The following is a 23,216-nucleotide window of genomic DNA, read 5'->3' as shown; positions in this document are numbered from 1 at the left end:
CGCAGCCTCTGCTCCTGCTTCCCCAGCGCCGCTGCCCTGCGCGGGTGAGGGGGCGTCGTGGCACGCGCAGCCCCATTGGCTGCCTTCGCCGGCGCCGTGTCGCCATTGGCTGGGGGCGAGGGGTCGGGCCGAGCACAGCGATGGCGGCGGCAGTGCTGGGCCGAGCGGGGAACGCGGCGGGGCTGGGCCGGGCCTGCCAGCGCCTGCTGCGGGGGCCGCTCCGGCGGGGCTGCGCAGGACTGGCCGTGGACGACGCGGTCAACGGGCTGAGCGAGGAGCAGCGCCAGGTACGGGCGGGGCGCGGAGCGGAGCCTGCCGCTAGGCGGGGGGCCAGCCGCCGGCCCTGCCCCCCGCGAGCCGCCGCGTCCCCGGAGCCCCGAGGGTGCAGTCGGGGAGAGGCGCTGGCGCCGCCCTGAGCCTGCCTCGCGGATGGGCGTCGCTTGTAGGAAGCCGGCGAGAGCGAGAAAGATCCAGTGGGCTACTGGCCGGCTGCAGGGCGCTGCCGTTGGCCGCCTCCACCCGCTGGGGCGGGACGGGGCCCGGCCAAGGCTGCACCTGGGAGTTCACAGGTCGCCCCGGCCTCTCGCGGTGGAGCTCCAGTTTAACTAGTGCTTTGGTGCTGGCACCAGGAGGTGGCGTCGCAGCCTTGCGTTTTCTCAGTCTTGAGGTTTCCTTGGTCTAAAGCCCGTGCAGAACTAATAAAGGGTCACTCTCTCCTGTTACTGCTGCACTGTTCTCTGTCTGCCCCCGCGCTCAGGGTTGGAGCCCCAAGGCTGCCTGGAGTCCTGGAGGGAGCGCCTGTCTGTGTCCTGCACTGGGTGTATAAAAAGGAAAGATAAGTAAATAGTCCAGGTGTCCCCTCTGGGAATAGGCAAAGGACCAAACACTGGAAACAAACGTGGGCTAGCATTTCCCAGCCTTTGGGGTCACGACTACATTTGGGGTTGCAGTGATTAAAAAAAATGGGGTTGCAGGGATCACAGATTTTCTCCTTTTAGAGGAGCAAAAAGCAGGAAATGGCATGTTCCCCTTGCACGCTGTCAAAGTTGCAGACTGCAAGGGGCTGCATGGAGCTGGGGGGAGTGGAAGAAGGGCGATCAGGCAGGGGGTGCCACGTGCATCTGCACACATGTATGTGACAGCCAGGCAGTGTAGGGAGCTGGTCCCACATAAGTCTATGGGGTGGGGATTGAGGCCCCCATGGTGAGGGAGTGGGGTGGGGCTGGGGTGCTGCCCAGCAGGGCTGGTGCCTGGGGCCCCGAGTCGGGCTGGGAATACAGGGCTCAGCTAAGGGAGCAGGATAGAGCCAGGGGTGGCTGGAGGGAGAGGTGTGCACAGTGGCAGAGTCAGTCCTGGGGAAGGGAGGCATGGAGGGGCATGTGCACCCCAGACTTGTGCATAGGGCTGGGGCGGATGTGGGTTCGGGACTTCTCTCCCTGCAGCCGTTTCCCACCCGGGGGACTCTGCAGCAGAGTGGGGTGGGGAGGCTTGGTGCCACTGTTACCTCATCAGCTGTGCCTCCCTGCCAGGGTGCCCCCAGCCTGCCTATCAGCAGAGGGGGGGTGCAACTCCATGCCACTGCTGCCAGGTGGGCAAGGGGAGGCAGGTCTCGCTCACTGGTCCGCAGAAGCTCTCAGGGAGAGGACAGCAGGACAGGGAGCCCTGAGCCCACAGCAGGCAGCCTGCATCCACTCTGGCCTTGGGGGCCAGGGCGTAGAGCTGGACTCTGCACTGTACTCGCATTGCAGCAGTTGCCACCTCCAATGGGTGGCAGCTGGGGCTCGAGCACTGTGGTGGGGGACTGTGGGTTGGGAGCAAGGGGTTCATGCTGAGGAAAACATTGGGAAGTATTGACCTAAGATAAAATAAAGCAGTAAAAGCATCCAAAGCTTGACAGCCTGCCGAGATGAGGTTACTACATTACTAGGAGTGTTTCAGTCCCTGGTTTAAAATAGCGCCCCCAGCTTGCTAGTGACTTTTTTCCCCTGATAATTGATTTAGCTGCCTGTGTGGTAAATTTGTTGCTATAACCTGCTTCTAAGTGGGTAAGTGTCTGAAAACAACCAATTACCATTAGAAGTGATGTTTACTGACCCTTTAATTGTAGCATCTGCATGGTAGCCTATTTGTTTTAAATGTATTTGAATTGCTCAGAATATGTAAGATATAACATTTATATTTCTGATTGCTTTCTCTGGTGTGGTTACTGGCTTCTTAAGCATCTGATCAAATGATCTGTGTTTCATAGATATGCTTTGACAATTTTTTATATATATAAAAGTGTATCCAGAAGCATCTTCTTGATGGAAAGACTTTCATCATCTCTGTCCATTGGCTGTGAAAGTACCAAACAGAAAAATGGATAAAGAGATTAGTGTATTAGAAACTGTCTAACTACAGAATCTCTAAAACACTGTTACCATTTCCCCATTCTAATGTTACTGTAAGACTCACTTCCCACCATATTGCTATCCCCTCTTAAAGATTACAGTCTTTCAATGTTAAAAGATTATAAACATTGTTTGGGGAGTCTTTTTTTATTATCTGACACTCAAAGCTGTCTGGTTTTACTTTCTAGCTTTGAATATTGGGAGCCTAGGACGTGGTCAGTGAGAGCATATTGGGCATATTCAGGGAAGAAAAGGAACCATATCCTGATGTGTATTTTTCCCCCTCCTTCCTTTCTTCCACAGCTTAGACAAACCATGATCAAGTTCTGCCAGGAGCATTTGGCTCCAAAGGCCCAACAAATTGACCAGGAGAATGAGTTCAAGGGCATGCGGGTAAGCCCTTGATGTGTGTATTGAAGGTCTTTTTGCTCTGCATTGTGCCTGCCTCCAGAGGAAGGAGCCTGATCATGCCACATAAAATCATAGAAAGTAAAGGTTGGAAGGGATCTCAGGAGGTCATCTACTCCAACCGCCTGCTCAAAGCAGGACCAGCCCCAACTGGAGCATACCAGCCAAGGCTTTGTCTATGAAAACCCCCAAAGATGGAGCTCCCACAACCTCTCTGGGTAACCTGTTGCAGTGTTTTACTACCATCCTAGTGAGAAAGTTCTTCTTAATATCCAACCTAAACTTCCCTTGCTGCAACTTGAGACCATTGCTCCTTGTTCTGTCATCTGCCACCACTGAGAATAGTCTAGCTCTATCCTCTTTCAAACCCCCGTTCAGGTAGTTGAAGACTGCTATTAAGTCTCCTCTCGGTCTCCTCTAGGCTAAATAAGCCCAGTCATGAATACTTGTTAGCTGTTTTACCCTCAAGATTAAAATTTCATGAAGGAGTTTAAATGAGAAATATACAGGGTTCAAGGAAGCTATTGAATTCCTACTAGCTTGGGGAATATCTAACCAGAAATTAATAAAAGAGTGGTAGAGGACTGACGGTAATGTCTCTTCCCTGCCTGCTGCAGTTCTTATCAGGGTGCTTGTTCTAGGTTGTCTCTTGTCTAGATATATGATACATTTGAAGCAAAGCAGTCACTTTTGATACATGATACATTTGAGAAAAGCAGGAACTTTTCTCATGCACAGTCTTTTTTTATTAAATTTTTTTACATAAAATACTCCGTGCAAACACCATTGTATAAGCTGCTGTTTCAGGTTGGAACTTTTCATGTCTGCCTAACAGAAGCTGTTAAGTTCTGTGAACCAGACCTGCTTTAATTTATGGAGCTTACTGGCCCGCCCCTGTGTTAGAGTGCATAAGTTTCGCAAGACTTAAACACTTTAAAATACCTGCCAGAGCCTTGCAAAACTCTGCTGTCAACGTTCTCAATAAATAACTTCCAGCCTTATGTAACTTATAAAAATATAGCCCATTGCAGTAGATGTCATCCAGATCTGTTGCATAAAATTGATGTACATCATCTAGAGCAAAATCCTTGTGAGGATCCAAGTCCAAAGGCCATTAACTCCCCTAATATGAGGAATACAGTTTTGCAAAGTCTGATGCCATCTTTGGCAAGAGGCAGCTTGTGCCCCAAGGCAAAAAAGCAGTTTTCTGAGGAGGCTATCAGTTGAGATTGAGTCAACATTGGAATTAAATTGGGAAATAAATTAACCCTTTGGCCCTGAGCCTGCAGAGATATAAGACTGTAAGCATAATGCCTGTGAATAGTTTTGATTGAACCCAGTGGCACACATATGAAGCTATACACATGTGTAAATCTTTGCAGCCTCCAAGTCAAAACTGTGAAGTAGCAGCTGCCACTCCACAAGAAAGGGGAGTGTTTATTCAGGGAAAGTAATTTAGTATGTTTGAGGAGATGGGCATACAAAGTCCTGTCCTTGTTCCCTGTCTGAGATGGATCATATTGATTGCTGTGTTCTGTATTTGTAGGAGTTTTGGAAGAAACTTGGAGAACTTGGAGTTCTGGGAATCACAGCTCCCAGTAAGTCAGTTCTCACCTTTTACACCAACAGAATGATTCTCCATGCAAAATGCTTCCCATATAGGTTCATAGACATCCTAGAGAAGTAGGGACCACAAGAGTCACTTAGTCTAACTCTTTGCCTGAGGCATAAAAGGCCTTGCATCCCAAAGGGGGATTGAAGCTGTGACTTCGGTGTTATTAGCACATCACTCTAACCAACTGAGCTAGTCAGCTACTCATTTGTTCTATCACAGATCACTCACCCAAGATATTATAAGCCCATGATGGAGACAATATGTTCATCCAGAGTTCCTGTTTCAGTGTAATTTAAAATTGTTTTGAGGGGATGAGGTGAAAAAATCATTTGTAAATACAGCCAACACTGAGTGACTATAAAACATACAGCCCATATTGGGCAAACGTGCTAATGGGAACTTTTTTTGTGGCCCTTAAACAAACAAACAAAACCCAGGAAGTGTGCTTGTTCCCTCCTGGAGGGAGCATAGGCCTAGAGGAACTGCAATATCAGACCAGCACTGGAGGTACTGCAATACCAGACTCTCTCTCAGGGAAGCTGAAGCAAGCTCCAACACCCTCTCCTGGTACCAGAAATGCTGACGGGAACCTTGTTTGGCCTTTAAAAGCCTTGTTTTCACTCCACAGGGAAATGGCACCAGGCCTGGAGGTATTGTGATAACAGGAGGCCAGAGCTACCTCTAATACCCTCCCCTTGGTTCCAAAAATGCTTGACCCTAAGCAATAGGTCAAGATTTCTTTGCAAAAATATCTTGTGCGTGTATGCACACACATACAAACGCTACCTCTACCAACCTGTCTTGTGACCCCTATGGTGCAGCCCAAAGCAAACCTGAACAGTTACACCATTCTCATTACATTAAATGCACCATGCAACAGCATCCATGCACCCACGTGTCTGTCACCATCACTTTTACCCATCACAATTCTTACATTGATTGCATGCATGTGAAAGGACTTCAAGCAAATTCTCACTCTGTTTTGGGATTAGGAGGATGAGAATGAGAGATGTAGTGTTGGGAAATGTTTGATTATGATGCTTTGGATGTTTCTACATCCATTAAAATTTAAAACTATAGTATATTTTATAAGTATAACATGCCACTAGTTAATTTATTGAGCAAGCAATGTACGGTGCCTTTAAGATGGAAGATTCATAGATTCATAGATGTTAGGATCGGAAGGGACCTCAATAGATCATCGAGTCCGACCCCCTGCATAAGCAGGAAAGAATGCTGGGTCTAGATGACCCCAGCTAGATGCTCATCTAACCTCCTCTTGAAGACCCCCAGGGTAGGGGAGAGCACCACCTCCCTTGGGAGCCCATTCCAGACCTTGGCCACTCGAACTGTGAAGAAGTTCTTCCTAATGTCCAATCTAAATCTGCTCTCTGCTAGCTTGTGGCCATTGTTTCTTGTAACCCCCGGGGGCGCCTTGGTGAATAAATACTCACCAATTCCCTTCTGTGCCCCTGTGATGAACTTATAGGCGGCCACAAGGTTGCCTCTCAACCTTCTCTTGCGGAGGCTGAAAAGATCCAGTTTCTCTAGTCTCTCCTCGTAGGGCTTGGACTGCAGGTCCTTAACCATACGAGTGGCCCTTCTCTGGACCCTCTCCAGGTTATCCGCATCCCTCTTGAATTGCAGCGCCCAGAATTGCATGCAGTACTCCAACTGCAGTCTGACCAGCGCCCGATAGAGGGGAAGTATCACCTCCTTGGACCTATTCATTATGCATCTGCTGATGCACAATAAAGTGCCATTGGCTTTTTTGATGGCTTCATCACACTGCCGACTCATGTTCATCTTGGAGTCCACTAGGACTCCAAGATCCCTTTCCACTTCCGTGCCACCCAGCAGGTCATTCCCTAGGCTGTAAGTGTGCTGGACATTTTTCCTCCCTAGGTGCAGAACTTTGCATTTCTCCTTGCTGAATTGCATTCTGTTGTTTTCTGCCCACTTGTCCAACCTGTCCAGATCTGCTTGCAGCTGTTCCCTGCCCTCCAGCGTGTCTACATCTCCCCATAGCTTTGTGTCATCTGCAAACTTGGACAGAGTACATTTGACTCCCTCGTCCAAGTCACTGATGAAGACATTAAAGAGTATCGGTCCAAGGACCGAACCCTGCGGGACCCCACTGCCCACACCCTTCCAGGTCGAAACCGACCCATCCACCACGACTCTCTGGGTGCGACCCTCCAGCCAATTCGCCACCCACCAGAGAGTAGAGATTCAGGAGCAATGGGGAAATCAGGAGTTTAACCAGCTCAGGCAGGCAGGTAGTCAAAAGTGGAAGTCCCAATGTAAGCATCTGAGACCTCCAAACAAGTTTGAGCCCAACGCTGAGAATTTTTAGATTTTTTTATTAAATACAAATAAATTAATCTGAGGTGACATTGAATTTTCTTCTCCTCTTAGCGGAGTATGGGGGATCTAGTATGGGGTATTTGGACCATGTATTGGTGATGGAGGAAATGTCTCGAGCTTCAGCAGCAATTGGACTCAGTTATGGTGCTCACTCAAACCTTTGTATTAACCAATTTGTGCGGAATGCCAGTGAAGCACAGAAGGAGAAGTACCTACCTAAGGTATGTAATTGGTGAAAGATTGGTGCCTGTGGTATGTGGTCTGGAATGAGGAGAAATATCAAGCAGTAGGTTTAATTACAATTAAGCTAAATGGTCTAATGAAACTAAAAGAATCAGCAAAGGTCACAAGGTTTCAGACATTCTGGGTGCATCTACACGTTCAGTTAACGTGGAACAATAAACTCTGGCACAGTTCATGCTGGAGTCTGCACATGTGCCCAGGACCACAGTAGTTTGAGCTGGGGTGGAGCAGCCCTAGGCTGGCAGTAGGCTCAAGGGGCCAGCCCTGGTCTGCGGGTGGTGGTGTTGGGCAGCAGAGGGGCTGGCTGGGGCATGAGGGTGCTGAAGTGCAGAGCTGTGTGGCAGGCAGCCCCTGCTCTTTAGTACCCTTGTCATGCCAGCCCTGGTCACCATCTACACCTGCCCTTCACATGTAATTACTCTGCCATAGGGTAGTTCTGCCCCTGACAGTGCTATCCTACAGCAGAGTTAATTTACAATGCACTTGTAGACAGTAATGCTTTACTGTGGAGCTGATTAAAGCACAGACAGAAATGGCAATTTTCACCTGATTTTTTCGTGCTCTACCATTGTGATCAAACACAAGTGCACAGCTGCAGAGCACTTTAAAGGGCCCGATCCCTGGAATCTGAACCCTCCAAACCAGCTTCATTAACTTCTGTCTCTACTTGCTAGGAGTAGAGCTTAGCTGATGCAGCCCAGCATTGCTCTCGGTGCTGTTTTCAGAATGGGAGAGGGGGAAGGGAGCAAAGGAAGCTTGTTCTAGGGTTTGCCCAGCTAGTGTTGGAGAGGGTGGTAGGGTGGATTGGAGTCCCTGTCCCGTCCCCCCATCGCCTCCCCGAGGTGGGGGACTCTAATCCACACCTCCCCCCCACTCCAGTGCAGCTGGGGAAACCCCAGAACAGACCTCCCTCCCATCCTGAGTCAGCACGGGAGCTGGGAGGGGGACCAGAGCTAGGGGAAGAGGCTGCAGAGACGCAGCCTCTCTCCCTGGATCTGCTCCAAACTGGAGCTCAATCTCCCACCTCCCAACCCAACAGCTAATGTCTGTTGGATTGGGAGGATCTGTCTGACTTATGGCACTTTCTGTGAAGTGCTATGTGTTAGACCCTGCACTTCTGTCTGGTCTGTAGTCATCTCCTCAGTGAAACATGGGCATAGATGCACCCTCTGTTGCTGACCTGAGCTCTAGCATGCCATCTAGTGGGCACTAGTATTTGTGCACCTAACATGCTGAACTGAGAAGGTACTGAATTCTAGCATTAGTATGTTGTCCCAGTGGTAGTTTAGTTCAGTGCCAGGTCCCTTGCTCCCTTACTAAATAGAGAAGGCCTGTGGACTTCTGGAAATTTTGAATAGTAAAGATTATTTTGTCAATGTTAACTCCATAGCCAAGCCTGAAGCTGTTACTGCAGTTACCACAAGCTTCTGCCACTGCACAGATGCTACTGTTACATTAAAGTGTCCTTTAAATGGATAAGGACGTGGTTCCACTTCCTGTGAAGTCGCTAGGCACAGAATCAGGCTTTATAGTAAGAAAACATGTAAATCCTTCTTTTGCTGTTAAATCATGATAGGAGATTGATATGTCAGCTGTGTATCTTGTATGTTAAATCACTCTTTACAAAACAAAAAAGAAAAGCTTAGAAAACAACAATTACACAGGGAAGGAAATCGGCAAGGAGGGAAGTACAGGAAGAAATGGTCACAAAGTAAAAGCAGCAGCTCTGCCAGATCCTGGTTTGAGGGGACACAGAAGGAGGGTATCCATCTGCTATTCTGCCACAAGTGAGGTGGGGATCATGGCACTAGTTTATTGCCAAGCCCTTTGCAATCTCTGCCTATCCCTCTCATTAGTCTTTTGTGTTTTACAGCTCTAGTTTTAAACAAGTTGAACCTCCATCTACATACATATAAAGCATTTGCCTCTGCCAATCAGCCATTTAAAAGGGCAATTGGAAAGTATAGAACGTGGAGTTTGGAAAAGGCATATGGCTGCCAGCATGATTCTGTTGGCACCTTCCTGGAGAGAGAGAGAAAAAAATCTGCTTTTAAAACAGGAGCTGAAATGCATATTGCCTCATCCTGATCGTCCCACTGTGATTTGGTTCTGTGCCCTTAGCATAATGACAAAAGTGAGCCTGTTGTCTGAGGTCTTTCAGGTACAAGGTTTCCCACTTGCATCTCATATGTAGCACATTAAATTTCAAAACTTAGTGAGAACCCCTTTTCCCCCAGAATACAGCAAACCCATATCCTCCTCTTTTCCATTTTCCTTGTATATCTCTTTTCCAGTTAATCAGCGGGGAGCACATCGGAGCCTTAGCAATGAGTGAGCCCAATGCTGGTTCTGATGTTGTCTCCATGAAGCTGAAGGCAGAAAAAAAAGGTAAACCATGTCTTAAAGTAACTGGGAATATTGTTCACACTGGGCAGAAGAAATGCTTGAGCAATCTCTTCTTTACATTTAGATTTAACTTTCTCAGCCTACTGGGCTCTTCCTAATCCAAGACATACCAAGGTATCAGTCCAGATTGATATTCGTGTTGCTCTGTAGCTCACAAGCAGAAAGTTTGCACAGGTGTATGGGTGAAGGGGGACTGACTGATGCTCCTAAATGCAAAAAGTGTAAACATGTCTGTCTTGGAGGAGAGTTAAAAGATGCACTGTTGTGATTTTCCAGAGTGCTCGTTATGGTGGAAAGGTTGCCTTTATTACTTTAGGGAGGGCTCCAATAGTGGCTTATTTCATTCTTTGGACCCAAGAATCAAGGATTTGGGGATGTATTTTACCCAGGACTGCTTTAGGGATTCTCTTGGAATGTCCTAGGGTATAGACACATGTAACACTTAGCCTAGTTTAAATGCATTATAAACCTGGAATGCACAGATGTACCTGTTAAAGCTTCCCAGAACGGTTCAGAAGTATACCTTGAGTATCCAATATTCCGGTGCACTGTGAACCAGACCAGTGTTACATGTTGACTCCAAGATCTGGGTCTGCTCAGTCCTCCAGGCATCCCAAACAGAATCATTCCTCAGCTCCTTTGCCACTGCAGCTGGCTGCTTTGGTGTGCAGTCAGAACTCTACTGCCCCCTCCCCCGGCTGCTCTTTTGGCTTTTTTTTATCAGTGAGCTAGCTCCTTTGTACTGCTTGTTCAGTAGAAGCTAGCTTTCTAACAATAGCTGTGTCCTCACCCTACTCAACTGCAGGACCTTATCATTCTACCCTCAGCCCCTGGGAATCCAAAAATATGGATCCAAGCACTCTCCCAGCCATCAGCCACCAAGTTAGGCAAGCACACTGAAAAGTTTGGTCAAATTCATGTTACCAACCTTTACTGAACTCCTGTTTAGGAGAGAAGGGAAAGCATAAAAATGAAAATGTTCCTAGCCACAGGTTACCTGCTTCTGGTGCCGTCAAACCATGGGTGCAAGTACTCTAGTACTCTCCCCACTCACCCACTGGGAGGCATTCTTGGCTGGGTCCTTACTCCCCCCCCCCCCCAAGTCAGAGCTACAGCACTGCAATACCTTAAAGATGACCATTTCTACCTGGAATGCTAGGGTACTGCACATGTGGATGTCTCTGCCTTGAAGTGATCATGAACCAGTTCCCAATCAGTGACATTTGGAAACAGTTCAGTTGTTACTTGCATCCACACCCTTAGAGACCCTGGCTTGTAGTTGGTTGGGTCATGAGTAGGGATAGAGGTGTTTGTGTGGTCCTGGGATTTAATCCATTTGAACTAACGATTGCCACTTTGTGTTTTTTAGGAGATTACTTTGTTTTGAATGGGAACAAGTTTTGGATCACTAATGGGCCAGATGCTGACGTTCTGATAGTTTATGCCAAAACAGATCTCAATGTTGTTCCAGCCTCCAGGGGTATAACTGCATTCATTGTAGAGAAGGTAAGCTTTAAGTTACCGAAGAGGAAGACACCTGCCATACCTTATTGAATCTTCTTGAGGCTACAGTCCTAACAGAATTAATTAATTTAGAAGGCTGAGTTGTTTTATTTTGATGAATTAGCAGCACCTTGCTCAGGAGTGTATTGTCATAGTAACAACAAGACAAGTTATGTCCTCACACTCTTCTTACACTCAAGTTTAACAAAATCATGAATTTTGGGGACAGAGTGGGACAGAGGACTGATTATAGTCAGCATTATCAGCAGGGAGCACTTGGACCATGAGAACTGAACAGATAGCCTGCTTCCTGGATAAGAAATTTAGGAAGAACAGAATCCAATATAGCAGGGCCTGCAGTACTGTAACAATACTTGTCTCCTATAGACTAACCAGCTAGTCCCTAAAGTGATACCCTGCCCTACCTTCTGCCTTCTACAAAGAAATATCAAAGACACATGATGCCTTGACATTTCCTTCATCGTCTCCTTGGGCAAGAGACTCCATGGCTTCCTTCATGCCACTTCTATACAACTAGAGTGTCAAGAGTGCCATCTTTACTTCTGGGCACTATAGTAGCGCCTGTTCCCCTCCCTCCTCAAGATTTCTTTGCAGTGGTCTGTTAATGTGTTGTACTATCCACTAGCCTTTTCTTACCTTTTCAAACCTTAGCATCATTTTCATTTTCCCTTCCCTTCTCTCCCACTCCTTAATTTTGGAGCTAATAAAGTATGTAAGAACATTTTGTGATCTCCTACCACAGCCTCTCTACTCCCCGTTCTCCAGTTGTCCTCCTTTGCACTCCTCTGGCTGTGAAAGCCAGATTAGGGCCTTAGATTGTGAGCTCTTCAGACTCAGAGGAACTGTCCTTTCCCCTCCACTCCTTTCAGTTTGAATGTAAGGGCATCACATACGTCTAGCATAGATTCAAATACACATTTTACAGTCCAGCTAATCTGTTCATGCACTTCCCAGAGTCAAACTCGAACACCACAACCACAGGGCCTGAAGAGTTAATCACTATCGTATATCGATTTAAATATTTAGCATCTGGTGCTGTGTTCTGACTAAGCCATTCTTACGTGCTCAAGATTCATATGCATTAGAAAATGGATTCCTCTCCCACGGTTCATGTGCTATCTCCAGCAGCAGTTGCTGGTACACACATTTGCTTTCCTCCCCCACACCTGCAGCATATCCATTTGTGATTGTTCCAACACCAGAAGTTGTACCCTAATGTTCCTCCAGCATTCTCATGCGTTGCAGATCCCTCATTTTTCACACAACTGAGGAAGTTTCAATTTTTAGCTGGGGTGATTTTTTTTTAACTTCCAGAAGTGGAAAGTTTGTAACCTCTCTCTCTCTTGATTTTTGCAGGGAATGCCTGGGTTCAGCACTGCCCAGAAGCTTGAAAAGTTGGGAATGAGGGGATCTAATACTTGTGAATTGATCTTTGAAGACTGTAAGATTCCTGGTAAGTGACTGAGAATTGAGCAGAGCTGTTTACTTTCTCCACATGGTGTTTTCCTCTCTTCTCACGCACATATATCACAAATCATTCATGTGTATATACAAATTGTGAGTAAAGGCTTTTCCACATATTTGGCTCTTCAGTGGCCATCTTACAGACAAGGTGGTGAGGCTAGAGGTTTACTCTTGCACATGAAAGTGAATGAACACAGGTCCTCTGATTAAATCTGACACTTCTTTCTACCCTTGGGGTTGGACTATGCTAGATATTACACTTAAGCACTAGCTTTATAAAGCTTGGAAAAAATCAGGAAAAGTTGATTTTCCTGTTTTCACTGGAGTTCTCTGCCTGAGTCATGGGAGCAGGATTTGAAGGAACCCCCTAATTGGTCACTGGGTTTCTGTTTTCCAGAATCTCTAGTTGAAGGTTGTGGCCACTGACTTGGATGCCATTCTGATTCAATTCTATGGCCATGTTTACTTGTGGAAATAAAATAATAATCGTTCAACAATAAGCAGAGGAGATTCATCATGTTGATTTCTGTAAATTCTAATTCTGCATCTGCAGGATGAGCAAATCCTTAGTTCTCCATACACCATGAAAACTGCTTTGCGCTGAGGCTAGGGATATTGTCACTTTACAGGACTTTCAGAGACTGATTGAGATCCTTAAGTTCAACATCTTTGGATTTTTTTTAACCATAATCCCAGTCTGGGGTCAGAAAAGCTAGTGAGATAGAAGACTGAGTCTTCCAGCTATCCCCTGGGAGCTCTGATGCATGCAGAGCACAGTGTTCTCATGGCAACAGGATTCCCAGTCTCTGATAACTCACTGAACCAGATCACTGTAGTGCTGAAACCTTACACTGTTTGCATGTGAGCTTTTCTACTGCTGCTTCTGATCTCCTACCTTGGAGTCTGAGTCAGTTCAATACCTTTTCATCTATCTGCAAAATCTTTCTCTTGCAGATCAATATGTCCTCTAGCACTACATTCCCATCTATTTTAAAGTACATGGGTTTCATTGCCAGGAGTGCTGCACTGCGTAGACTGTGTGTTTCTCGATAGTAAGTGCTCTCTTTGGAACCATGTTCTTAGGTCATGTGGTGCTGGTAAAGAACCAGTTCAGAGCGCTTTCTGTTTTCTGCCCTAAGGCACAGCCAATAGGGCTGCCCCGCTGCGCATTGTCTGTATCCTTCAGCTCCTTGCATACCCATTCATTCCTTTTCTCCATCTGCATAGCTTGGAGAATTTGTGTTAGTGAAGTCCCTGAAGCAAATGCCTGAGCCCTCCTATAGCTATGATACTCCACTATTTGTGAGCAATTTTATCTTGCCGTCTTATCAATAATGATGTTTCTGCTCTCTGTAAAACCTGTTTACAATGGTTGCTCTTAGTATGTTTCCTTTCCCTGAATTTTCAGCTATTTCCCCAAAGATCCAAGTTCCTTCGTGCTTTTCCCTCTTAAGGTCTGCCATCATAGAGAAGTAGGGCTGAAAGGGACTCCCAGAGGTCATTTAGTCCAACCCCCTGCCTGAGGCAGGATCATCCCTGTCCAAACCATCCATTTGATGGTTTGGACTACCCTAATAAGATGACGATCAACCCTGATACAACACATGCCTAACTTCCTAACCTGCTACAGGTAAAGCATGGGAACCATGGCTGCCAATGTCCTGCTTCTATGAAATGTTGTCAATATATGCTCAAGAAATCCTGGGTAGATGGCCATGCCTCCCACTACAGAACAAGGCAAAAAAACCCACAGTCCGTACCAATCTGACCATGAGGTAAACTTCCTTCCTGTCTCCAGGTATAGTGATTTGCCTGACCCTGAGCAGAGGGGCCCAAACCCTCTAGCCAGGAACCTCTGACTTTGATCCCAGGAGGAGCTCTGGCACACCCCAGTGTGACCTGATGGAGGGTAGTTAGCTGCAGTTCTCCTTAGAGCCCATCAGCCCAGCTCCTGAATGAGCTGGAGATGGGGCAATCCTTCAACTCCTGTCCCAGATTATTTGCTTCAGAGGGTACAAACTTATCTGCTGTCCAGAATTCTGTCTGGGACTAGTTTTCAGTTTGAATATCTCACAGCTGTGTTGCCATGGAATGGAAGCCTGAAAGGCACATCAGTCTCCATGTACTTAAGATGACAGCATTCCCAGTGGGCAATATCCTGCCTTTACCCCAGCCATGGTTTGTAAGGCCTCCAATTCTCTCATTATTACCATGGTACAGTCTCACTGAGGGAGGTTTCTTTTCTGCTTCTCCCTCCTCATTGCACATTCTTTAGATCTTCCAAAGAGTACCTGGGTTCTTTAGTTCTTTCTTTCACCTGCTGTCTTGTGTGTCATTTGTCTTTCATCTCTGTAGACCTAACACAGGCTTTTAAAAGACTTTAACATTTGCAGGGTTTGTGGAAAGCTGCTAGATTACCAGCCCTGCAAAGGGAATGTGGTTAAGGGTTATGCAAGTTTTCCAGTACTGTCCTGCCAGTGCATCCAAACCTGACACACAGGGAATGAAGAGACTTCTGGCGCACTATACGTTCAGTTCTTATTGTCTGTTAGGAATGCCCATTATGGAAATATACTTATTATCAGAGACTATATACCCAATACAGAAATGTACTTATCAGAGACTAAGTCTCATTTGTTTCATGTAGTAGACATCGGCTAGGAATGCCTTTCAGTTACTGTCAACTTGGGCAATTGCTGAGGTAGCGATTTAGGAATGAAGAAGTTTCATAGTTCTTCAGTCTTCCATTCCTTTAGATGTTCTTTGCCTAGTTTTGTGGATCTGTAGACAGTACTTACCTTTAGAGAATGAGAAGTGGATAGAACCAACTGCTAATATACCTCATATGACTCTACTACCTTGTTTTTAGCATTGGTCAGAAAGAATAGGGAACTGTCTGTGTATTATTTAAAACTTAAAAAAATGCCTTTTCTGCTCCTACTGCTTGTGCCCCACGGCAAGAAGTGAATACTATGACAGCAGTGGTTTTCAAACTTTTTTTCATTTGCAGACCCCTTTAGAAATATTGAATTAAGGTGTTGCATACCCCTTTGAATTGTATATGTGGGTATTCACGTACTTTTGACTGATCCTGGTTATCTTTTGCGGACCCTTGGACATAGCCTGTAGACTCCTAGGGATCTATGGACCACAGGTTGAAAACCATTGTACTAGAGGCCTGAATCTTCTCCCTAAAGAACATAGATCTATAGATGACCGCTTGTTTTCAAAGAGTTCTGCTTATAAATAAATAACTGTCTCTTGCTTTTTGCAGCTGAGAACATCTTGGGACAGTTGAGTAAAGGAGTCTACGTTCTGATGAGTGGCTTGGATCTGGAGAGACTTGTACTGAGTGGTGGGCCGCTGGGGTAAATACTGTCTTGTTTTTATGCTAGTTATAGATTCAGAGATTCTGAGACCAGATGGGACTATTAAAATTAACTTTGTATGATCTCCTACATAAGTGGCCATAGGACTTCTCTGATATAATTGTAGTCTGAGCTAGGACAAATCTTCTAGAAAAAACATTGTCTTGATTTTAAAAGTTTCTGTTGATGGAGATTGAACCTCAGTCCTTGGTAAGTTGCTCACGTGTCTCTTTAGTGTATGCCCCTTTGCCAGTTGTAACTAGTGATCCCAATCTACGATGCTGACTCTTTCCAATATACAGTGCCCCTCAGAGGAAAAGAGCATCTGATTGATAAAGAGATTAACTCTTTATTAGTCAGTGGTTAGGTACTTACTCGTCCTTTACCTTGCCTCCCTTATGCCCTCTCTGAGATCTCTACTGACCCTTTTTGTGGGAAGACTGCTTCCAAGAAGGAGAGTTCATTCCGACTCATTCAGTTTTATATTTCTGTATGCTACTCAACCAATGAGATTTGACCTGGTCTTTTGCTGAGAAGCAAGGCAGTTCAGTATAACCTGAGCTAAAGCTGTAATCCTCCAGCTCCACCTCCTGCATTAAGCAAAATGAAACTTTACAGCAACATGCACTAGCAGGCAGTGTTGTCTGCTGCTTAGAACACAAGACACTAGGAGTAAAATCTAGGTTCTGCTTTTTTGCCATGTATAGCCTCTGAAAAGTTGAATAATCCTTCAGTGTCTCCTTTCCACCTATCTGTAAGTGGATTTCTCAGACTTTCTGGGAAGGTATTAATGTAGAGAATACCTAAAACCAAGCTGCTGTTTCCTATGCAGCATATTAGCTCAGTTTTCTATTGCAAGGACCCCTGAATTGGCACTGGGCCTCTTAGCTCTCTAAATCCCCTGATTCAGTACAGTCACTGTTGATTGTTTATTACTTACCATTATATTGCATGCACAAAGATAATATGCTACACCTGGATATTACATCTGTGATGTGTTGCAAACTCTTAGATTGAAAATGCAGCATTGCAGGGGATGGAAAACTTTAACATCTGGGTAAGGGACAGTTTGGAGCTTTGGATGCCCAGGAAGGAGTGAGAGTTGGCATCCCAAGAGACAGTTGGGGGTTAGAGGAACGGGGAGGCAAATAACTTGACTTTGGGAGAGAGAGTTAAGTGCTTTATTCCTGACTGTCCCTCCTCTCCCACCCTCCACAAATCTTTACAGAGACTAGATGTCCCACTGTACCCTGTTCTAGTACCTTTTACAATAGCCAATATCATTCCTCATGAGAGAGGTACTGTAATAATTCGAAAGGAAAGGGTTAATGTGTCCATTTAAAATGTCATTGTTAGGCTTCAGTGCTAAAGCACTAATGTCTATTGGGATGAATGGGGGGGGGGGGGGGGGCCGCATCTCTCAGAGTGATTGCTTGATGCTGCCTGGTTATACTTTCTCTATGACGAAAGGCATTTTTAAACAATAAGGCTTGAGAAAACATTAAATGAGAATTTAGATTCTGTAGTATGATTATCCTTTTGAATTTACTGCAGTTTTCATGACTATATTATTGCATACTGGGTTGTACCTTAGACTGAGCTTTGTTTGTTTGTTTGTTTGTTAAGTAATCTATCTTTCTCCTTCTTCTTTTCCCCTCCATTCCCACCTCTGCCTGTTTCTTTCAGGATTATGCAGGCTGTTCTTGACTATGCACTTCCATATTTACATGTGAGAGAAGCATTTGGACAGAAAATTGGCCACTTCCAGGTGAGAGCCAGGGGAAAGAAGTAAAGTGAGGGGAAAGAATTTAGAAGCAGTTTTTAACCAGGTAGTTTGTTAAATGACATCTAAGAAAATGGCTTTGTGCTGATGGAACATCAGTGTTTTGTTACGGGCTTACAGGAAAATACATGTTCTGGATTTGTGCTGAAGCTGTGTTGCTTCCAATGAGATTGTGACAGGAACTGGTTAGCTGGTATCTGTATCTGAGTTAGTATTGTGTACAAACTGGGATTTGGAGTCCTACAGCTCTGCTGGGTCTGATATATATGAACTTGTGAACCAAGACAGCCAAGGCTCAGTGTTGTGCCAGCCAATCCAGCTTTTTCGGTTTTGCCATTTTTTTTTCCTTCATTCCTTTTTTTTCCCTCAAGTTAAGTTTTAATATTGAATATAAATCATACTGTTTTGTGTTTTGCTGCTGTGTGCAGCTCATGCAGGGTAAAATGGCAGATATGTATACACGGTTGATGGCATGTCGGCAGTACGTGTATAACGTGGCTAGGGCCTGTGATCGAGGACACGTCAATGCAAAGGTCAGCTTACTTCCTCGTGGGCTACTCATACCACTGGTTGTTCCTCTCCCTTTATTCTTGTTCATGTGGGGAGTGGGGGGGCTTATGTTGTAGGTGTCCACGAATCAGTTTATAGAAGATACAAAATTCTTTGAATATCTTGTACTCTCAGGGGAAGGAAAACTTTGCTTTACAAGCAACAGATTTATTGGTATTCATAACCGTAGAATAGAAATCCAAACAAAATGTTCTGGCGACTGAAAGCAGCTACAGCAGTGACTAAAAGGCGTTGACACTTCTACAACTGTTACCATAACTGTATTTAGCTCAAAGAGACAAATAAGAGACAAGCAGTTGGAGAATAGTGTAATATATCCTAAGCCAAATCATATCTCTCTTCCATGAGCATGATGCCAATTTGTGAAGGAGACCATAGTATCTCTGCTGCATTTTTTGTCTTGATGTGGCCCATATACAGGCATTTCACTACATTTCAATGTCTCTGCACTAGAAAAAACAAATGTTTTTCCACCATTCTATCCTGGGCTTGGAATCTTATGTCCTTGTAAAGGACTAGCTTATGCATGTTAGTAATTATATAAACTTGTTGAAAGGTAAATGTTATTGGACCAATGCAGGCGAAATCTTTGACTCTCTTGTAAACTGTGTCCCTTCCTTAGGACTGTGCGGGAGTGATTCTCTATTCAGCAGAATGTGCTACACAGGTGGCTCTGGATGGAATTCAGTGTCTTGGTAAGAATATAGAAGATACCCTTTTTTCCCTGCTTTTGTGAGCACAGCCATAGGTAGAAAGTGACATGTAGGACTCTGTAGTCATAGTCCTAATCGCTCAACTGTAGGCAAGAAATTACTGACACCTTCTTTTCGGTTGTAGGTGGAAATGGTTATATTAATGATTACCCCATGGGTCGCTTTCTGCGTGATGCCAAGCTGTATGAGATAGGAGCAGGAACCAGTGAAGTGAGGAGACTCGTCATTGGCCGGGCCTTTAATGCCACCTTTAAGTAACACCCATCAGTAAAGAAAAACCTTCATCACCAAGAGGCCTTTGATCTTTGAGCTTGTGACGCACAGGCTTTCTCTGCGTTCATGATAATGGAATCATCACCTGTTGACTCCATGCTATCTATTCTATGAACAAATGCCTCTGGGTTTACCTGGGCTTTGAACCTGACAGAAGAACAGAACTAAAAGTGTATTCTTGTGACTAGTCTGGCTATTCATTCATCCTATTCAGAAGTCATCCTGATCTTGAAACTTCTAAGAAGTTGAGACCTGAAGTTGGTGCCAGGGATATATTGCCATCGGAAAAGCATGGTTCCTGCTTAATGAACAACTCTCATGAAATGAGAGGAAATCAATTATTTTGACTGACTGGTTGTGAGAGAATGGATGGGGGAGAAAGGAACTTTGTACTTTTAAAAATTTTGAGTGCCATTGAACAAAGTGTTTTTAAGGTTCTGCTGCTGGAAGATGAAATATCCTGATGTGGTACTCTATTGGTGTGTTAACCTGTGCCATTCAGTTAATATCTTCTTTGGGAAACCAGATTTTAGCTGAGGTCATGTTAGTTACCACATGCCATTAATATCAAAAGAGCAGAGCCACACAAGCAACATTAGAAAAACGTTTCCTAAAACCTCATTAAAATGTCACATAAGTTTCTTTGCACACTGCTTTCCATGTTCCTCCTGCTTACCAAAACATTGGAGTGTGGTCTGAAGGCTTTACTCCTTTTGATTGTTTACCTCCTGCTGCTGGTTTCACCACCCCTCACTTCAGGAACAGTTAAAATGTTCAATTTTTCCCCATGGCACCTCATGAATGAATCGTGGGGGACAAAATGGACTTTTTATTTGAAGGCTCACTCTTCTGTTGGCAAATACATGTGCTTGTCCCCCCAGTTTAGCCATAAAGAGAAAGAAAGCAGAGTCAGCATGAGTGTGGCAGGATTTGAAGGTGTTTTAAGGAAACATTACAAACAGCAGAGCTTATATGTTGAAAGCTTTTGTGGCCTTCCCTGAATAAGAAAGTTGCAGTGTAATTCAACTTCAAAGAACAAATTGCAGGAAAAAATTAAATGTTATATGTATAATAGAGGAGTGAAACAGCTGCCATCTTGGCAGTCTCATACACAAGACTGCAAATAGCTTTATTTTCCTGTTATATTTGGCATCTTTCACCAAAGAGCCTTGCTTCTCCCATATTTCCTGGACCATCACCAATACAACACTCCTTCTCTCCCTCTTACAGAACAATAGAGAATTAAAACAAAAAACAACTTCAGGTTCAGTGACCTAGCAAGGTAAAAGACACAAAGTCCTGGATCTAATGAAAGCTCATGTTAGCACAGTTCCCTAACAAATAAGTGAAACAGGAGATGTCATTCATATATGCGCACAAAAAATTGAAGTACTCCTGGACCAAGGGGCAGGCAGCTTTCAGTGTGTGGGTGTTGCCCCTATAGTGCCCTCTCTGTAGGGGCAGACAGGAATTTGAGGACTGCCTTGTCAGACAATTGAGGTGATTTTTACAGTCTGCAAAAAGTACCAAGGTGATCTTGGAGACATCCAGGACCCAACACAGAAAGGGCTTTGTTACTTAAGACTTAGCCCCCTGCATTGCACCTGAAAAGGATTTGGAAATTAAGAGGCTCTTAGAACATAAGTAACATCTGCTTCATGTGTGAAACACCATGTGCATTGATGTTTTGAATGTATGAAAAAAGAAATGTTGTGTGTTCTTGTTTCTTGAAGTGACTGAGCACTTACATTTTACCTCAAAATAATATTCATTCTGTGTCCAGCATAAGGTTGGTGTTGATTGTGTTAGAGCAGGGGTGGGCAAAATGTGGCCCGTGGGCGGCCTGCCAGGGCATTCCATCCGGCCTGCGGGCCCCCTAAAAAATTTAGAAAATGTAATATTAATCTGCCCCTGGCTGCCTGTCATGCGGCCCTCGATGGCTTGCCAAAACTCAGTAAGCGGCCCTCCGCTCAAAATAATTGCCCACCCCTGTTAGAGGAATTGTGCATTACCAGTAATCTGCAAGACCCCCCAGAAAGCATGTCACTTCCATGAGTCTCACACAGGCAAACTAAGAAACTTGCTCCAGGATGCACAGAGCAAGGACAAGGGAAAAGAATGCAACATTTAGGACTGGGCTGGCTCTCCTTCCCCAGAATATCTATGAACGCTGTCCTGTCTCAGCTATTCAAATAGCAAAAAGCAAAAAGGGAGTTTTCAAATCTGTCCAAGGGATTGGGTTGCCAGACTCCCATTACAATGAATAGCATCTTTTCTGCAGCTTTAAAAACCTCAGCCCTGGTCCCACGATATATCTGTAAAATGGCCAATCTCTTGGGGAGAGCCTGTAGCAGCACTTGCAGTGACAAAGATGCAGAGACTGTGCGCAGTATTTTAAAATATTGGCAACCCATTTTTCACTGATGTTCTTTAACTCTACTATGGGAATAAATCACTACAATTCTCCTTGAAGACATAATAATAATAATAATAATAATAATTTTAAAATGTTGGTACTGAATCATAACATTACAGTCTGTCTCAAGCCAGAAGAACCTTACTGAAACAATTATCAAAGCACCTGCAATCTTAAGAGGCTCCATGTTCCAAATCAGAATGGAACTGGCTTTTAAACCTGCCCTCTCACCTTGGAGGGACATGGCTTTAATACGAATGATTAAGCATATCATGCTTTCTGGGCTAATCAGCATCTCAAAGTTAAGACAAATTAGATTAATGTTGAATGCACCATGGGGCAGGCTTGGCAGAGAGCTCCATAAATCCTAGGAAAGGTTATGTTTATCAGATCCCAAGCACTTTTGTGGTATGGCTGAGGTGACTATCAAGTGATCTGTCTTGTGACCGGCATTGATTAGCTGGGCAGTTTTTATATGGTGGTGTATAACAAGGAAGCTCCGGTGTTGTGGGGGAGGGTCTGTGATGATTAGAGTTTCCGTTTTCTAACATGCGTACAATGCTAATAAAGAACTGTTGTTGCTCAGCTTGCATGCATTTGCCTTGTACTTTGCCCAGCAGGGGGCATTTAGAGACTTTGTATGGTCTGAACTGCGAAATAACAGAACTGGACTCCTCCCAACACACACATCCTGTGCGGTTAGAGCTGGTGGGATGAATGGGGACGGATGTTGCCTTTTGTTGCCCTCCCTTCCCCTTCTCAACGAACCACTTTTTTCCCCCCCTCCTTCTAATTGTTTTAAAAAAGCTGGTGGTAGATCTGGCAGGTGCAGAAGCCTCTCTCAGACTGTGCAGCCAGTAGGAGAATGTACAAGGGCACTGTGCCCCTGGCTATGTAATTTCTCATTTCTGTTGCACTTAAATTGTAATGGAAATCATTCTAGCCTGATAAGAGGTAGTCAGTTGATTGCAGAGCAGGATTACTCAAATATGCTGCACCTTACCTAGTTCCATAGATGTCTCCTTGTGGCAGCTAGCTGGTCATTCAGTTACGGGGGCTGGGAGGAAGACAGTTGGAGAATTCAGGAAACTACTTCACTAAATAAACAAACATCCAGTTTTATTTTACCATTATATGAAGAATGTGGGGACTTTGAATGTATGGTCTTCAGACACAAATTCCTCTCTGACTGCGAGGGGCTGTGTCCTGCCTGGGAAAGAGATCTGTGCAGCACCTGCAACCTAGAAGGTTTTTATAGTTTAATAGTTGTTAGGGGCTGGAAAGGGACCTTGCAGATCATCAGGTCCAGCCACTCTGCACGTGGGCAGGAAGGACTGCTGAGGTCAGATGATCCCAACAAGATGAGCGTCAAGATGTTTTTTGAAGATCACCAGGGTGGATGACTGTGCTACTTCTGGGAGAAGCCTGTTCCAAATCCTTGGCACTTGGCTTGTAAAGAAGTTTTTTCCTTATGTCTAACTTGAAGCAATCTTCAATCAGCTTGTGCCCATTCTTTCTTGTCCTCCCCTGGGGGACCTTGGTGAATAGATGCTCCCCCAAACCCTGATGTATGCCCCCGATATACTTATAGGCAGCAACCAAGATCCCTCTGAATCTTCTCTTCTCCAGGCTGGACAATCCCAAGTCCCTCAGTCTCTCACACATCTTTTCCTGGA

General features: G+C 45.0%; 1 protein-coding gene across 1 annotated transcript; it reads left to right on the top strand.

Annotated features, from left to right (window-relative positions):
• Positions 1-54: 54 nt before the first annotated feature.
• Positions 55-22,125, top strand: IVD (isovaleryl-CoA dehydrogenase). The gene is made up of 12 exons (XM_014595480.2): positions 55-287; positions 2,694-2,783; positions 4,345-4,396; positions 6,832-7,001; positions 9,318-9,411; positions 10,799-10,935; positions 12,310-12,406; positions 15,692-15,785; positions 17,472-17,553; positions 17,997-18,101; positions 18,761-18,833; positions 18,976-22,125. The coding sequence occupies exons 1-12, from the start codon at positions 141-143 to the stop codon at positions 19,107-19,109; spliced, it is 1,275 nt and encodes a 424-aa protein (XP_014450966.1). The 5' UTR covers positions 55-140; the 3' UTR covers positions 19,110-22,125.
• Positions 22,126-23,216: the final 1,091 nt, after the last annotated feature.

This window comes from Alligator mississippiensis, chromosome 2 (assembly GCF_030867095.1).
Source record: "Alligator mississippiensis isolate rAllMis1 chromosome 2, rAllMis1, whole genome shotgun sequence".
NCBI classification, from domain to species: domain Eukaryota; kingdom Metazoa; phylum Chordata; order Crocodylia; family Alligatoridae; genus Alligator; species Alligator mississippiensis.
The sequence above is the reverse complement of the archived record's forward strand: the minus strand, read 5'-3'. Positions and strand labels throughout refer to the sequence as shown.

Bases quoted from the DNA above. Each gene is read 5' to 3' on its own strand.
- IVD (XM_014595480.2), top strand. From the start codon at position 141: ATGGCGGCGGCAGTGCTGGGCCGAGCGGGGAACGCGGCGGGGCTGGGC. The intron at 18,102-18,760 runs GTCAGCTTACTT...TCCCTTCCTTAG, and splicing joins GAGGACACGTCAATGCAAAG to GACTGTGCGGGAGTGATTCT. The intron at 18,834-18,975 runs GTAAGAATATAG...TTTCGGTTGTAG, and splicing joins GGATGGAATTCAGTGTCTTG to GTGGAAATGGTTATATTAAT.